Genomic DNA, 18,102 nt, shown 5'->3' on the forward strand with positions numbered 1-18,102 from the left:
GGGGGTGGGGGTGGTGGGGGGGGGGGGGGGGGGGGGGGGGTTGTCTTGGCAGGTATTGCGTGGGCTACTCTGGCATTAGTTTGAGACCTAGCATATAATGTTAGAGGATAAGGAGAATGTGCTGATTTTGTCCATGACACAGTGCATATACAAAAAAATGTGTTACATATATTCCCACAGTATTTGATAGGTAACTTGTCCCAGCATGGGCATTTCCCAAAAACCTGTGCTCTAGTAACAGCAGCAATTCACTTTAATCCGTGACTGAAAGACACAGGGAATGAACTGGTCTTGTAATTTTATCTCTTACTTTTGTGCAGCAGGAGTCCTGACACATAATGGAGAAGACAGAAGAGCCAGGAAGATGTTTGGTGTTTTTCCCCATAGTTTTCCAATAAAATGATAATTGTTAGAATGTCTTTTTTACAAATAAAGTTTTTTCCCCCCAATATAATTTCAATACTTCACTTTTTATTTAATGAGGAAGTACAGTTCTAAAGGACACTTATTGGTTTACTGGGGCAGATGTACAGTAGATCTTAATTGATCCCTGCCAGCATATATAACCCCTCACATGAACGGCTGTGTTAATGGGAACCTACAGTGTTTTTTGTCTGTTTTTCTCTTAAAACACTAGGCTGATGCTCACATATGAGCCCTTTTGCTATAAGCATAAAACCTGCATATGATAGGCCTAGGCTCCTATTTCTGAGGAGCAAAAATCTTTTTCTAAAAGGAAATGAAAATGTGCATTTAATTGTTTTTGTTTTAATACCAAAACTACTAGTACGGAGCAATGACATAGTTGCTGATGAAAAGCAGCTGTTTTTAATGGTGTTCAAAATCAAGTAGCGAGTTTAACAAGCAGCACTGACAAGGCAATAATTACATGTGATCACAGGTATAATCCGATCATTTTATTTTACGGAAAGGTGGAATATGTGCAGGTCACAAGAGTCTGTCTGGGCTTAGTCTGAAATGTGGATGCAGTCACGCAACCAGCACAACATATAATGGAATTACCAGGGGGCTTTATTACCAGCATCCAATAAGCCCTAAGAAATAAATTAAAACAATTTTATGACTAAGCATTGTGATAATTTATTTGACCACATAGAGGGCAGTGTAACTCATTTGCTGCCAGGCATGGAAGCAGCCAGCTATGAACAAATGCAGAGCCCCCTGTTCAGTTGCTGTGATCCACTACAGGTTAATAAAAGGAGTCTATAGTATTTGCGGCTTCTAACAACTTGAAAGGTCTGTAAATTTCACTTTCTTCCTTTATAAATGGTATTAAAAATGTGTAACACAAAGAAAAAAAAGTATGTACAGACTGTTTGCTATAATTTTGGACTTTTGATAAAATACATACCTTATAGGTCATTTTTTTATCCTGCAAGGGACAACTTATCATTCTGCAGGATGGAGATAACATTGTGTTGAGCATATGCTGCACAATATTGACTATAAGATAGTAAGAAAGTAGAGTTTCGTCTAGAAAATGTTCCCAAAGATCCAAATTCACAGGCAAATTGCTTTTGTAACATAGGTACCGTCCTGTCCATATATGGTTATTGCAGGGAGAGAACTCTATATAGGGATTTTGACTGGTGGCCTATGGAGTTATGACACAAACACTTTTCTAAAAACTGCTGTTTAGTAAGGTGTCTGAAAATATACTCATTTACGTTGAATAGAAACTCTTCCTATAATTGCTAGATGAAGACTGAGCATGTAAATGATTAAAGAGCTTGCTATTCATTACTGCAAGGCATATACAAAAGCATGCTTTTGTCTGCAGCATAATATACCAGCACATGAACCCAGTTTGTGGAACTAGGCCTCTAGAGTGGGAACCTCCAGACCCTAGTATACAAATTTATACTTATGTCTAAAAATGGTCTTTTATGTATTTTGTACTAATGACAGGTTTACATTCCAGTAAAATTAGAGGCAAGTAATATAGAAGTGTTCTAAATAGAAATAGTATTAACATTGTTTGACACCATGACCTTCTACCTAATTTGGATGGGTAGAATTCCCCTTAAGCCACCACAAATACAAAGAGATGAACTACAGAACAATTATAATCTGCAATTGACGGTCACATATATTAAGGTACTGTACATATATTAAGGTACTGTTTCTGCTATATAGAGGTTTTGCTGATAAAGCACTAACGCATAATGTCCTGCATGCTAATTTTCCACAGGGATCACTAACCTATTACCTCTCCAGGGCACATGGATGTCTTTAGGACCCATCTCACCTTTGTCATGTTTTTGTAAAACTATAAAGATAAAAATGTATCATACAGTTCTTTTTGTAAAGATGGTTTTGCCAGACACACTGCTGTCAGGCTGACTGGAGAACACAACATTTCTCTGTTTATCTATTTCAGCCTGACAAGAATGGAGAATAATATTTCAGCACTGCATAGAAATATATTGTTCTGAACTGCATAGAAAAGTATTGCTCTCCCACACTGGATAGAAGAATATTGCTCTCCTGCACTGCATAGAAGAATATTGCTTTTCCACACTGCATAGAAGAGTATTGCTATTCTGCACTGCATAACAGAGTATTGATTTTCCACACTGCATAGAAAAGTATTGCTCTCCTGCACTGCATAGAAGAGTATTGCTTTTCCACACTGCATAGAAGAGTATTGATATTCTGCACTGCATAGAAGAGTATTGCTTTTCTACACTGCATAGAAGAGTATTGCTTTTCCACACTGCATAGAAGAGTATTGCTTTTCCACACTGCATAGAAGAGTATTGATATTCTGCACTGCATAGAAGAGTATTGCTTTTACACACAGCATAGAAGAGTATTGCTCTCCTGCACTGCATAGAAGAGTATTGCTTTCCTCACTGCATAGAAGAGTATTGCTCTCCTGCACTGCATAGACGAGTTTGCTTTTTCACACTGCATAGAAGAGTATTGCTCTTTTGCACAGCATAGAAGAGTATTGATCTCCCGAACTGCATAGTAGAGCATTGCTCTCCCACACTGCATAAAAAGTATTGCTCTTCTGCACCAAAATGTAATGTTTTCCTGCACTGCATAGTAAAATATTGTTTTCCTGCACTATGTATTGCTTTTTCTATGCATTTCATTATTAGTTTCCAACTCTGTAGAGTAGAATATTGCTATTCCACACTGTAAACATTTGTTATTGCTCTCATGCACTGCAAAGAAAAGTATTGTGCTTTTTCAATGCACAGAAATGTACTGCTCTCTTACACTGCACAAGAAAAAAAATATTGCATAGAAAAGTATTTCTCTCCTGCAGAGCCAGGCACCCATCTTGGGTGCTGTTCTATGAGGGGAACAGCTAAAGTGGGACTCTTCCATGCCTCTGCATCACCCAGGTATGTTCTGCACATTTAAACTGATAGCTCAGGCCTGTAAATTACACTGGGAGAGTACAGGTTTCTCAGTGTAAGCAGCAGCACTGTGCTCCACTATCAGTGTGACAGTTGCCTGCTTTGTATACAGAGCACAGCGCCCAGCTGTCACAAAGCTTCGATGACTACACAGGAAGAGCCGCATTCTCCCTGTGTAATCAGCAGGACTGAGCTGTCAGCTCTGTTTTCATTTATTTCAAGCTACTATTGTAATTGTTTGTACATTTGTTATAACAACTTTTTACATTTGTGTTTGTTGTGTCAAACTGAATAAAAATGCTTTATACCAGAAACATGACTCTTAGCACCTTTATAATAGGGACAAATTGTGGAATAAAATTTGTAGTTAACCCTAATTTTTTCTAACCCTAAAATTTGTAGTTAGTGTTTTAGGATTTTAGTTAACTCTTATTTGTATGAACTCCTTCATTCACTTCCCTTAGATTTATTTGTTTTTTTTAGCAGTTTTAAATTTGTGTTCATTTTTGTAGCGACAAATAAAAGAGCTGGGGGGATACACTCTGGCCTTCATTGCTAGAGGACCTTGACCAGCACTGCTCTCTTGAACTGCATAGAAGAGTACTGTGCTCCTGCACTGCATGAAAAAGTATTTTCTCCCATTCTGTTAACTAATAACCCTTGCACATGGGGCTTTTATGTGCATCTGGGGTTTCCAGCAGCAAGCATTTACAGATTATTGGGGCAAAAATCCCAGGTGTGCCCATTCAGATGCAGCTGCTGTGCCCAATCAAGCAGAGAGCTTGCATCCTAGGACAAGTATGTTTCCTGAGCCACAGGTAATCATACCATGCAAATGCGGACAGCCACGGACAGATGCGGTCACCGTCACACTGTCATTAACTTGCATGGGCAAGGTGGCTGCATTTGAATGGGCATACTTGGGATTCCTGCCATAATAATCTGTAGGTTGTTGCCACAGGAATGCTTGAATGCACAGGGCCTAATGTATTGCTCTCAAACACTGCATATTGCTTTTTAGAACTGACAGGGATGTATTGGTCTCTAGCTTTAAATAGAAAAGTATTGATTACTTGCATTGCATAGAAAAGTATTGTTCTCCCCGGAAAGTATTGTTCTACTACACTGCACTGGATAGTATTGTACTCCTGCACTGCCTTAAAACATTTTGTACTCCTGAGTTGCATCAAAATTGCAATATGGGCTATGTAGAAAAAACCCACATCATTGCAGCACTAAAATGTATTAATTTGCCCAAAAGAGGACAGACAGATCAAAAGACACTTCTATGCCTAAAGCTTTACACTGGCTCTTTGACATTTATCCAACTCTTCAGTATTTTTTCCTTGAGTCTAAAGACCTTGCCTATAAAATGTGGCTGTAAGGTGTATTGATATTCATACAATTATGTATTCATATTTCAAGTAGCTCTGTGAACTATATTTTACAGGAAGCATTTAATATGTTTGTGTAAAAACCAGCGATGTAAATAATGATGGCATATTCCAACAATAATTAGGAAGCCTTTAGGAACCCAGAGACACTAGATGTTCATCTGTTACTTGTGGCTTTAAAATATTCACACTATAAACTGTCAGGGTGTGAGCTAACATTGGTCATTCTAGACAGAAAAGTGAAGCCTGAAAACGGTTAGCTAGGTGGTCGGTTTCTTTTTAATTTAGCTATTTTGTCAGTACAGTGATAATCTACAGCTGTCTATAACCTACATACATAAAGATCTACAAAGGTGCTATAAAATATCAATATATGTCCAAGCTTATTTGGTGTTTGCACCTTTTCTGAGGAATGCCAAATTCCTATTGCCTATTGGTACCTTTACCAGCCTTGCCAAAACAAGCTTTTGTCTATAACTAATAACACACACTATACTGTACTGTACAAATACTGTATACAACCCATGCAGTTCTCTTTTCTATTCATGTTGTAACTAATAATCCAAAGCATGCAAACTTAGATGTCTAATTTGTTTTGAGATGAGCAGATAAGGTGAACTTACCAGTTTCGCTGTCGGACTTGTTCTCATGCTCGATGTCGGTCAACGTTAGCGCAGAATTGGAGCGGCTGGAGAGACAGGAACTGCGTCCAGATTTCACCCCCCTGCCCCAGAGCCTCATTGCATGCTCCGGGGACATCACCCCTTCGTTTTCAGTCTCAGCATCTGAACCTGGATTGATAGAGTAACCTCGGTGTGGAAGCCCCATGTCTGCACAAAATGCCAGTCCACGACGGGATGCCGGTTCACAGATACCCAGCTGCCGCAGCGTAAAGTTCTGTCCTGATTGGGGTGACCCAAAAAATAAAATAGAGAGAGGGAGAAAAGAGATGAAAGAAAAAGGTTACTCTTTTTGCAAACGCTTTAAAATAGACAGTAAACTTTTCATTGGGTTAAACATGGCATTTTGAGTGAGAATCATATGTTACGGTCACGTAGATTCTTTTATCACAAGCACTTTGCAGGCCGTGGATTGTATTCTTCCCAATATCAACCACTTAAGGAATTGAAAAATGACTTTCAGGTGTCAAGAGAAACCAAAACAACCAAGGTACGGTCAATGCAACACATGAAAAGGAATTAAGATGACAGGTCTCCACTTTCCACACGTTTAGGGGTGAGGAGAAAAAGAGAAGATTTAAAGGATTTGTCAGGATGATAGTAACACTTGTTAGAACAAGAATCCACTCTTCAATTAATAACAAGGTTGTGACGATACAAATGGAAAAAAAAACACAACAAAGCAAACATTTTTCTAAGTACAGTTTGTACTAAATAAGATATGTTGAAGAAAGAAAGAAAGGAGGGACAGAAAGAAAGAAAGAAAGAAAGAAAGAAAGAAAGAAAGAAAGAAAGAAAGAAAGAAAGAAAGAAGACTTATAAAGGGTCAATATTTCAGTTAATGGTAAACTGTAGTGAAATGAATCAGAAACTGACTTATACCTTTTGGAGACTCTAGCACAGAGATCTGTCTCCTGGATAATTGCAGGTGGGACCTCATGGGGAGTGAGGTACAGAAAAACCCCTGGTTTGTTAACTATCATAAACACTGAACCTTTGGTCAATAGCAAGAGTGGTGTTTCAAATATGGCTGCCTAAGATAGTTAACGGCTGTTGGTATTCATCTAGTCAAAATGCAAATGTCACTTTTTGGTGGACTGATCCTTAATATAAATATGCTAATAGATAGAGATCAAAAGCCAATGTGTTCTAAGAGTGTATCTCTAGGCAAAACTTTTTTTTTAGTTTTGGATAGAGAAAGGGTTAAGCTGGCCATGCACCTATAGATTTTCTGCAGATTTTATATGGTCAGATTAAAAAAGTGCAACAGATTCCTCCAACAACGCTAACTTGTGTGGATGGAGGAATCTCCCACTGGGCCAAGCTTCAGTACCTTGCCAGTCAGCCCCACAGGCTGTCGAAATACCCAAACAATCTGATTGGATGAAGGCATTGTTCAGGTATTTTGAGAGCCAGCGGGGCCAACTAGCAAGATACGACAGTTTGGCTCAGTGGGAGATTCCTCCATCCACACAGTTTAGCGTAGATGGAGGAATCTGTTGCACTTTTTCCATCTGACCATAGAAAATCTGCAGAAAATCTATAGGTGTATGTCCAGCTTCAGACACTTTGTCAAAATTCTATTGCTGTCTGTGTCCCCATGGGGAGATTTAGCCCTCTATTTGTATTTGTGACCATTGTAATATTTTTAGAGTTGTCCCCAAAACAAGAGGTAAGGGCATATCTTCCAATGGTGACACCTGTTCTTGGGACAACTGTCTAAGAGGGGAATTCCTCTCACTTTGGGAGATTTCCTCTGACTTTCTGTTTTGATTCCTAGACAGGAAGTGAAATTTCCCCAATAGTGCACAAACAGCAAAACCCTTCCCTGTTTATCCCAAACAAAAAAAATATGTTTTGGATATATAGACACTTCAATTGAATAAAATCCAGTACTACAACCTCAGGATCTTCTCTTTGCTCAATCAGTACGCAAACACGGGGTAAGGAATAATCTCCTGACCTCTGTTCTATTTAATTAATGATGTTACATAGCTACCAATATTTGAAAAAATGAGGCAGTCTCATTCTCCCTGTTGGCATTTTACTTCTTCACATTGAATACAATGCGGGGAATTTATCAAAATTGTAGTGGACAAAATCCGAAGCAGTTGCCCAGAGCAACCAATCTGTTTCTCTCTTCAGTTTGTTCAGTTTAGATTTGAACATGAAAGAGAGAAGCTGGTTGGTTGCCATGTACAGCTGCTCCAGATTTTGTCTGCTCCAGTTTTGATAAATTCCACTCAATGGGGTTGATTTACTAACCTTATAAACATGCCACAAACAAGTATACACCTCTGTAGTGTGTTCCCTCCAAGCATGATCTATTGGTGGAATCTAGACACATTTGTAGTGTGTACACACCCATCAGGTGTGTTGTGCAAAGCCCTGCATGAATTGCAAGGTGATGTTGTGTAAATTAGCTCTACATTGTGTTGCTTGCATTGATGAATGCAGGAATGTAAATGCATGAGCTAACCATTTTTGTCTAAACTGTGAAGCAGCATTATATATGCATCATGTGCATAGGGCCGGCCTTAGGCCTTTAGGCGCCCTGTGCGAGAAAGCTTTACAGCGCCCCTCAGTGACCACACCCCTCAGTGGCCACACCCTTTAGTGGCCACACCCCCAGTAACCACACCCATTTATTACCCATATTTTACACTGCATAGAAGAGTATTGCTTTTCCACACTGCATAGAAGAGTATTGCTTTTCCACACTGCATAGAAGAGTATTGATATTCTGCACTGCATAGAAGAGTATTGCTTTTACACACAGCATAGAAGAGTATTGCTCTCCTGCACTGCATAGAAGAGTATTGCTTTCCTCACTGCATAGAAGAGTATTGCTCTCCTGCACTGCATAGACGAGTTTGCTTTTTCACACTGCATAGAAGAGTATTGCTCTTTTGCACAGCATAGAAGAGTATTGATCTCCCGAACTGCATAGTAGAGCATTGCTCTCCCACACTGCATAAAAAGTATTGCTCTTCTGCACCAAAATGTAATGTTTTCCTGCACTGCATAGTAAAATATTGTTTTCCTGCACTATGTATTGCTTTTTCTATGCATTTCATTATTAGTTTCCAACTCTGTAGAGTAGAATATTGCTATTCCACACTGTAAACATTTGTTATTGCTCTCATGCACTGCAAAGAAAAGTATTGTGCTTTTTCAATGCACAGAAATGTACTGCTCTCTTACACTGCACAAGAAAAAAAATATTGCATAGAAAAGTATTTCTCTCCTGCAGAGCCAGGCACCCATCTTGGGTGCTGTTCTATGAGGGGAACAGCTAAAGTGGGACTCTTCCATGCCTCTGCATCACCCAGGTATGTTCTGCACATTTAAACTGATAGCTCAGGCCTGTAAATTACACTGGGAGAGTACAGGTTTCTCAGTGTAAGCAGCAGCACTGTGCTCCACTATCAGTGTGACAGTTGCCTGCTTTGTATACAGAGCACAGCGCCCAGCTGTCACAAAGCTTCGATGACTACACAGGAAGAGCCGCATTCTCCCTGTGTAATCAGCAGGACTGAGCTGTCAGCTCTGTTTTCATTTATTTCAAGCTACTATTGTAATTGTTTGTACATTTGTTATAACAACTTTTTACATTTGTGTTTGTTGTGTCAAACTGAATAAAAATGCTTTATACCAGAAACATGACTCTTAGCACCTTTATAATAGGGACAAATTGTGGAATAAAATTTGTAGTTAACCCTAATTTTTTCTAACCCTAAAATTTGTAGTTAGTGTTTTAGGATTTTAGTTAACTCTTATTTGTATGAACTCCTTCATTCACTTCCCTTAGATTTATTTGTTTTTTTTAGCAGTTTTAAATTTGTGTTCATTTTTGTAGCGACAAATAAAAGAGCTGGGGGGATACACTCTGGCCTTCATTGCTAGAGGACCTTGACCAGCACTGCTCTCTTGAACTGCATAGAAGAGTACTGTGCTCCTGCACTGCATGAAAAAGTATTTTCTCCCATTCTGTTAACTAATAACCCTTGCACATGGGGCTTTTATGTGCATCTGGGGTTTCCAGCAGCAAGCATTTACAGATTATTGGGGCAAAAATCCCAGGTGTGCCCATTCAGATGCAGCTGCTGTGCCCAATCAAGCAGAGAGCTTGCATCCTAGGACAAGTATGTTTCCTGAGCCACAGGTAATCATACCATGCAAATGCGGACAGCCACGGACAGATGCGGTCACCGTCACACTGTCATTAACTTGCATGGGCAAGGTGGCTGCATTTGAATGGGCATACTTGGGATTCCTGCCATAATAATCTGTAGGTTGTTGCCACAGGAATGCTTGAATGCACAGGGCCTAATGTATTGCTCTCAAACACTGCATATTGCTTTTTAGAACTGACAGGGATGTATTGGTCTCTAGCTTTAAATAGAAAAGTATTGATTACTTGCATTGCATAGAAAAGTATTGTTCTCCCCGGAAAGTATTGTTCTACTACACTGCACTGGATAGTATTGTACTCCTGCACTGCCTTAAAACATTTTGTACTCCTGAGTTGCATCAAAATTGCAATATGGGCTATGTAGAAAAAACCCACATCATTGCAGCACTAAAATGTATTAATTTGCCCAAAAGAGGACAGACAGATCAAAAGACACTTCTATGCCTAAAGCTTTACACTGGCTCTTTGACATTTATCCAACTCTTCAGTATTTTTTCCTTGAGTCTAAAGACCTTGCCTATAAAATGTGGCTGTAAGGTGTATTGATATTCATACAATTATGTATTCATATTTCAAGTAGCTCTGTGAACTATATTTTACAGGAAGCATTTAATATGTTTGTGTAAAAACCAGCGATGTAAATAATGATGGCATATTCCAACAATAATTAGGAAGCCTTTAGGAACCCAGAGACACTAGATGTTCATCTGTTACTTGTGGCTTTAAAATATTCACACTATAAACTGTCAGGGTGTGAGCTAACATTGGTCATTCTAGACAGAAAAGTGAAGCCTGAAAACGGTTAGCTAGGTGGTCGGTTTCTTTTTAATTTAGCTATTTTGTCAGTACAGTGATAATCTACAGCTGTCTATAACCTACATACATAAAGATCTACAAAGGTGCTATAAAATATCAATATATGTCCAAGCTTATTTGGTGTTTGCACCTTTTCTGAGGAATGCCAAATTCCTATTGCCTATTGGTACCTTTACCAGCCTTGCCAAAACAAGCTTTTGTCTATAACTAATAACACACACTATACTGTACTGTACAAATACTGTATACAACCCATGCAGTTCTCTTTTCTATTCATGTTGTAACTAATAATCCAAAGCATGCAAACTTAGATGTCTAATTTGTTTTGAGATGAGCAGATAAGGTGAACTTACCAGTTTCGCTGTCGGACTTGTTCTCATGCTCGATGTCGGTCAACGTTAGCGCAGAATTGGAGCGGCTGGAGAGACAGGAACTGCGTCCAGATTTCACCCCCCTGCCCCAGAGCCTCATTGCATGCTCCGGGGACATCACCCCTTCGTTTTCAGTCTCAGCATCTGAACCTGGATTGATAGAGTAACCTCGGTGTGGAAGCCCCATGTCTGCACAAAATGCCAGTCCACGACGGGATGCCGGTTCACAGATACCCAGCTGCCGCAGCGGAAAGTTCTGTCCTGATTGGGGTGACCCAAAAAATAAAATAGAGAGAGGGAGAAAAGAGATGAAAGAAAAAGGTTACTCTTTTTGCAAACGCTTTAAAATAGACAGTAAACTTTTCATTGGGTTAAACATGGCATTTTGAGTGAGAATCATATGTTACGGTCACGTAGATTCTTTTATCACAAGCACTTTGCAGGCCGTGGATTGTATTCTTCCCAATATCAACCACTTAAGGAATTGAAAAATGACTTTCAGGTGTCAAGAGAAACCAAAACAACCAAGGTACGGTCAATGCAACACATGAAAAGGAATTAAGATGACAGGTCTCCACTTTCCACACGTTTAGGGGTGAGGAGAAAAAGAGAAGATTTAAAGGATTTGTCAGGATGATAGTAACACTTGTTAGAACAAGAATCCACTCTTCAATTAATAACAAGGTTGTGACGATACAAATGGAAAAAAAAACACAACAAAGCAAACATTTTTCTAAGTACAGTTTGTACTAAATAAGATATGTTGAAGAAAGAAAGAAAGGAGGGACAGAAAGAAAGAAAGAAAGAAAGAAAGAAAGAAAGAAAGAAAGAAAGAAAGAAAGAAAGAAAGAAGACTTATAAAGGGTCAATATTTCAGTTAATGGTAAACTGTAGTGAAATGAATCAGAAACTGACTTATACCTTTTGGAGACTCTAGCACAGAGATCTGTCTCCTGGATAATTGCAGGTGGGACCTCATGGGGAGTGAGGTACAGAAAAACCCCTGGTTTGTTAACTATCATAAACACTGAACCTTTGGTCAATAGCAAGAGTGGTGTTTCAAATATGGCTGCCTAAGATAGTTAACGGCTCTTGGTATTCATCTAGTCAAAATGCAAATGTCACTTTTTGGTGGACTGATCCTTAATATAAATATGCTAATAGATAGAGATCAAAAGCCAATGTGTTCTAAGAGTGTATCTCTAGGCAAAACTTTTTTTTTAGTTTTGGATAGAGAAAGGGTTAAGCTGGCCATGCACCTATAGATTTTCTGCAGATTTTATATGGTCAGATTAAAAAAGTGCAACAGATTCCTCCAACAACGCTAACTTGTGTGGATGGAGGAATCTCCCACTGGGCCAAGCTTCAGTACCTTGCCAGTCAGCCCCACAGGCTGTCGAAATACCCAAACAATCTGATTGGATGAAGGCATTGTTCAGGTATTTTGAGAGCCAGCGGGGCCAACTAGCAAGATACGACAGTTTGGCTCAGTGGGAGATTCCTCCATCCACACAGTTTAGCGTAGATGGAGGAATCTGTTGCACTTTTTCCATCTGACCATAGAAAATCTGCAGAAAATCTATAGGTGTATGTCCAGCTTCAGACACTTTGTCAAAATTCTATTGCTGTCTGTGTCCCCATGGGGAGATTTAGCCCTCTATTTGTATTTGTGACCATTGTAATATTTTTAGAGTTGTCCCCAAAACAAGAGGTAAGGGCATATCTTCCAATGGTGACACCTGTTCTTGGGACAACTGTCTAAGAGGGGAATTCCTCTCACTTTGGGAGATTTCCTCTGACTTTCTGTTTTGATTCCTAGACAGGAAGTGAAATTTCCCCAATAGTGCACAAACAGCAAAACCCTTCCCTGTTTATCCCAAACAAAAAAAATATGTTTTGGATATATAGACACTTCAATTGAATAAAATCCAGTACTACAACCTCAGGATCTTCTCTTTGCTCAATCAGTACGCAAACACGGGGTAAGGAATAATCTCCTGACCTCTGTTCTATTTAATTAATGATGTTACATAGCTACCAATATTTGAAAAAATGAGGCAGTCTCATTCTCCCTGTTGGCATTTTACTTCTTCACATTGAATACAATGCGGGGAATTTATCAAAATTGTAGTGGACAAAATCCGAAGCAGTTGCCCAGAGCAACCAATCTGTTTCTCTCTTCAGTTTGTTCAGTTTAGATTTGAACATGAAAGAGAGAAGCTGGTTGGTTGCCATGTACAGCTGCTCCAGATTTTGTCTGCTCCAGTTTTGATAAATTCCACTCAATGGGGTTGATTTACTAACCTTATAAACATGCCACAAACAAGTATACACCTCTGTAGTGTGTTCCCTCCAAGCATGATCTATTGGTGGAATCTAGACACATTTGTAGTGTGTACACACCCATCAGGTGTGTTGTGCAAAGCCCTGCATGAATTGCAAGGTGATGTTGTGTAAATTAGCTCTACATTGTGTTGCTTGCATTGATGAATGCAGGAATGTAAATGCATGAGCTAACCATTTTTGTCTAAACTGTGAAGCAGCATTATATATGCATCATGTGCATAGGGCCGGCCTTAGGCCTTTAGAAAATAGTTTCCTCACTACAGTATCCAAGAGATAAGACAGTTGGTGATCCAGGTTTGGCATGTGAGTAATCATGAACCAGAGGTGAGAATGAATGGCAATGTCATGGAAGGTACAGGTGTCACCTAGGGTTCTCACCTATACAGGGTAAGAGGTTCCAAGAATAAGTGTTTGCTAGAGAAAAAACATGATTGTTGGTTTTCTCAGGGCTTGGCAAAGTACTGGTCTGGGTTCTGAAACCTGGAGGCTTTGTAGTGTTTTCGGTGGGATGAAGCCTCCAATCCTAGGTCCACATTTTGATCTTTTGGTTTGGCAGCTGATCGTGGCTCAGCGATCCACGCATTGGGACAGAGGAGGCCTCTGCTCCCAGGAGACAGAGTGGCCAGTACTGCAGGGCGCAGCTAAATGGTGTGTGCACCAAATAGATCGGTCTATGAAGGAACAGATAGGGGCCTTAAGCCGGAGGGCTAGAGGGGCAGCGCTGCAAAGGAATGCCAGGAGGCTAAATGATTGTGCTTGGCAGACGAGTACTAAATGAACCCAATAAACCCTGCATGGGTAAAACCCTTTTGGGTTGTGAACTTTTCCATTTGTGTTCTGAGCCAAAAGTAGGAAAGACAACCCTAGAGCCCTATAACTAAGATTTTGGCAAATGACTCGTGCCTTTGAAAGTGCTACATTTGAGCTCATTCCCACTATATATACCGGTATATACACACACGTGCATTCATTCGTACATACATTGCAAACATTGCAGTACATTTAAGAGCTGAATCTCCACTGCTTTAGTGCACAGGCTAATCTGTTAAAATAATTCTCAGTTTTACATATAAAATATACAAAGAGGAAATAAACAGAGAAATCTGTTGATTCAACAGATACTCATCTTATTCATTGGTATTCTTTTCATCAACAACATAACGCTACCAGACGTTATCTGTTTTGTCAAAGCAAACTGCATGTTAATGTATTGGGGAGAAGCAGGAGGAGGCTGGCAAAAAAATCAGTCTGTGCCTGTGTGTTTTGTCATGTGTGCTTTAATGGAAATATGTGCACATGCTTGTATTGTTTACCATGGCTAAGCAACACGGGACACGCATTCATCTCAGTACTCTTCAATCCTGCCGTGTACAATAGCCCCGAGACTGGATTTTCAACCTCTGGAATCGAAGCCGCTGTAACTAATTCACAGTCACATTCTCTATCCTGCACGTGGACATGTCCATAGAGGACTTGTGATTACCTTAGAAAGGATATCAACAGCTCTATCAATATGGAGAGTGAGCCACAGGCCAGCAGCCTGATTGACAGCACCCCTTTCTATGCAGTATTTCAGAGTTCCTATTATCCACTACATCTGACGTTTATCACTTCTCCTTGTCTTGTCAATTGTAACCAGTGTCATGTTGTAATCTGACAGCCGTGTGAATCTAGCCAAGTCTCTTTTGGAATGCTTAAAAAATCGTTTTACTGTCAAGAACTTCAAATTTTTTTTTTTTAATGCTTTTTATATTACAGTTATAAGTTACAACAAAAGACTTAAGAGTCCCTGTTGCCTATGCAGTCTACAGACAGAAGGGCCAGATTCAATTACCAAAAGAACACATTTAAGAGGTGCTGGGATTACTGTGCTCTTTCAAATCATCCAGATGCAGGAACGTTTTCAAGTAAGCTCACTGGCACTAGCAAGGCAGCTCCCAAACGAGACAGGCCCCCCTTGTAGGGTAACCGTGACTCAATTTTCAGAAATAAAGGGCACCAAACCAAATTTGAGAGTCTTTAATAAATCGATTATACAAAAAACAGCCAACGTGTTTCGGGACAACACCCCTCTTCATCAGGGTTTAGGATGGGGTAAAGTTTTGATTGGACTCAAGATGCTATAACTAAATGGATCTCTACAGTATAAGTTTTGATAAAGGGATCTCCTTTAGGGCTGTAATTTGCAGCAGCTGCTGCTTAATATATTTCTGGAGAAATAAGGGCGTGTGTGGACTCTTTCACCTTTTGGTTTGAAGACCCTTTATTTCTGAACATTGAGATTTGAATGACCAACCCACAGGATATGCTTACCATGCTTTTCCTTAAAAAAACTTAATTTTTCCAAGCAATTTGCATGATATTAATGAGGGAATTATATGTGTAAGTAAAATCATGCATGTGTTTTGTCCAATAGTTATAGGAAGCTTGTATGGTGGAAGTAGGTAGGCTGCCACTGCTGACCTCTCATTTTGAAAATGCTACTTAATTGTCTTTCAAGCAAATCAAATGGTTTTTACTACTTTCTGCATAATGGACCCAGAAAAGTATGCATATTAGCAGGGTTATTCACAAAAGGGTGAAGAGTTTGGAGAAGGCAGGAGAAGTGAACAATCTAGGCCAAAATAGCTGAACTGAAAAGTTAACTGAATTGGAGAATTTTTCCAAATCGGCTATTTTGGCCTAGATTGTTCACTTCACCCTTTTGTGAATAACCCTTTAGGACTTTGATCTTTGGTGTTTATGATGTACATGCTTGTTTCTATAAGTGTCTCAAAGTCCTGAAGTTAAAATAGTATTGAAGCCAACTTATTAGCATGATCGCCAGGCAACCAGCATCTTCATTCAGAAATATGATGTAACAACACTGTTGCAATACGTTATGGGATTATAGTCAGCACAATTGATTAATACTATATAAATAACATAACAATTAAGTACAAAGCATAAAACAATAATGAAACAGACAAGAGCCGGATATTAATTGGCCACAGCCAAACAGTATTGTTATATCAATTTAGATACTTTAATATCTAATATTATCATGAACAATAAACTTAACAAATAACAACCGGCTGAGCTGCCGCAAAATATTTGGACACAAAAAACCACTCTATCAACAAATTAGTAACAAAAAGTCCTCTCCCCTGCAGAAGAGACTCACAAAACAAGGAAAAGCCATGATGGGGGGTGGATGGTCTAGCTGCTTTGGAAGCTTTTCTTTAACTGACTTAATGGTTTCTTCTTTTTTTCCTTTAGAGGTACTCGGGCTACGTGTCAACTGTCAAGAGCATGTGACAACTGTACAGACACGAGGATGTCAAGTAAGTGTATCACTGGTGTGATACTTTAATACAGTATTAAATGAGAGCAGACCCTCATGCATGCAATAACACAGCTGACATAATCCCAAGATGGGAGCATCACGTGTGTCTCTACTCTTGTTTCATTCTTCTTATGTGCAAATCAACTATTTATTTCTAATTAGTTCTTATTGAGGTGGGCCTTCACTCTTTGTTTCCACTTAATGCCCCTGGTTCCCTCCCCCCACTGCAATATGAAAAGCCTTTTTTGGGAGTTGAGGGCCTGTTTACATTTTTCATTTTTTTCCGTTTTTTTGGTCTTGCCCTACCACCCCTCTGCCATTCTGGCCTAAGTTAGAATGACATGTCCTGGCTCCTGCAGCCTCCTGAGATATCTACATTACATATCCCAGAAGGATGCAGGACTAGGACAACAGTTCAGCTGGTGGGCAGACCAGGAGGCGGTTCACCAATGAGTGTGTGGAGAAAGATGGTGGTGTGGGGCCGGGCCTGTGTCAGTAGAGCAGGGGCTCCAAGCAGAGCAGAACAATACTGGATTCACTGGGTGGGTGAGTATGTTTTTTTCCAAGAATACCCAGCTTCATGAGAAGGAGGAGTGTGGGGGTGGAGTTTGTTTGGGCAGGGGATACTGAAATTCCCCTTTTAGTCATTTCCCAATCCTATTATCCATTCTGTTAGCAATTTTATTAACCATGCAAAAGTAAATTAAAAAAAAATTCTTATAATTTAAGCTTCAGCATATATATACAGAGGTGCAAATAGTTTGAGGTCTCTGTAGCTCTGAGCAGACTGGGCCTATACATAAGTGAAAAGGCTCAGGGTTTCTCTTTGTAATGGACATGGATCTGGAAGGACAAATACATGGGTTGTTTTTTTTTTGCCATAGTACAACTGGTCAAAGTCTGTTTGCATTGGAAACCCACCGGGCACCTACAATATCAATAGATTGCTAGAAAGTACATGTACTCATTGTATCTCTGTTTCCCAACATGTCTCATGATTTACTTCAGCTACCTCACTGCCCACATAAACAGTACCCCTAGCATCAATTAAGGTGACATTTGTAGAAGCCAAAGGTTAACAACCTTGATACGACCCTTAAACAGTTCAGTGTCACTTCTAGGTTCTGGTCCATCTAACAATGAGTGCAGATCATTGGCAACTATGTCATGCAGAAGGATCTGCACTGAAAGTCCTGTATGATTTATTAAACACATCTGCATCTTTAAAATACCTATATAATGAAATCAGTATTTTCTGCTCCAAGAAAGCAGTGAAGTGTGCCTTGACATGAAAACAGTCTGAGAAGCTATTGCTGCGCCAAATGTGCCCTTCCAGTACTATCTGACACTAATACCATGTAATTAGACATGGGAAGAGAATACAGAAGAGTAGCCATGTTAAGTATCACCCATTATTGATTGTATGTACTTGTGACTGATCAGGAAAGCTTTTTGCCAAGTAACCAACTCACTAAATCCTGCCATCTCTCTCAATAAAACAGAGCCCTGCCAATGTATGTTCTGATTCAGGGACTGGAGCAATCAGTACCAGCTTTTATCTGCCTAAGTAAAACTTATAAGAG

The 18,102-nt window shown here is 39.6% G+C and overlaps 1 protein-coding gene across 1 annotated transcript in view; it reads right to left on the reverse strand.

The window, feature by feature from the left end:
• The window catches only part of TENM3 (teneurin transmembrane protein 3), a 988,875-nt gene that overhangs the window by 677,461 nt on the left and 293,312 nt on the right, over positions 1 to 18,102 (reverse strand). Inside the window, exon 5 of the mRNA XM_018576225.1 lies at positions 5,410 to 5,688. Within this exon, the coding sequence (XP_018431727.1) occupies positions 5,410 to 5,688 (279 nt within the window). The remainder of the gene's footprint in view (positions 1 to 5,409; positions 5,689 to 18,102) is intronic.

The sequence above is a fragment of the Nanorana parkeri genome, unplaced genomic scaffold (assembly GCF_000935625.1).
Source record: "Nanorana parkeri isolate BGI_ZX_2015 unplaced genomic scaffold, ASM93562v1 scaffold60, whole genome shotgun sequence".
Lineage (NCBI taxonomy): Eukaryota > Metazoa > Chordata > Amphibia > Anura > Dicroglossidae > Nanorana > Nanorana parkeri.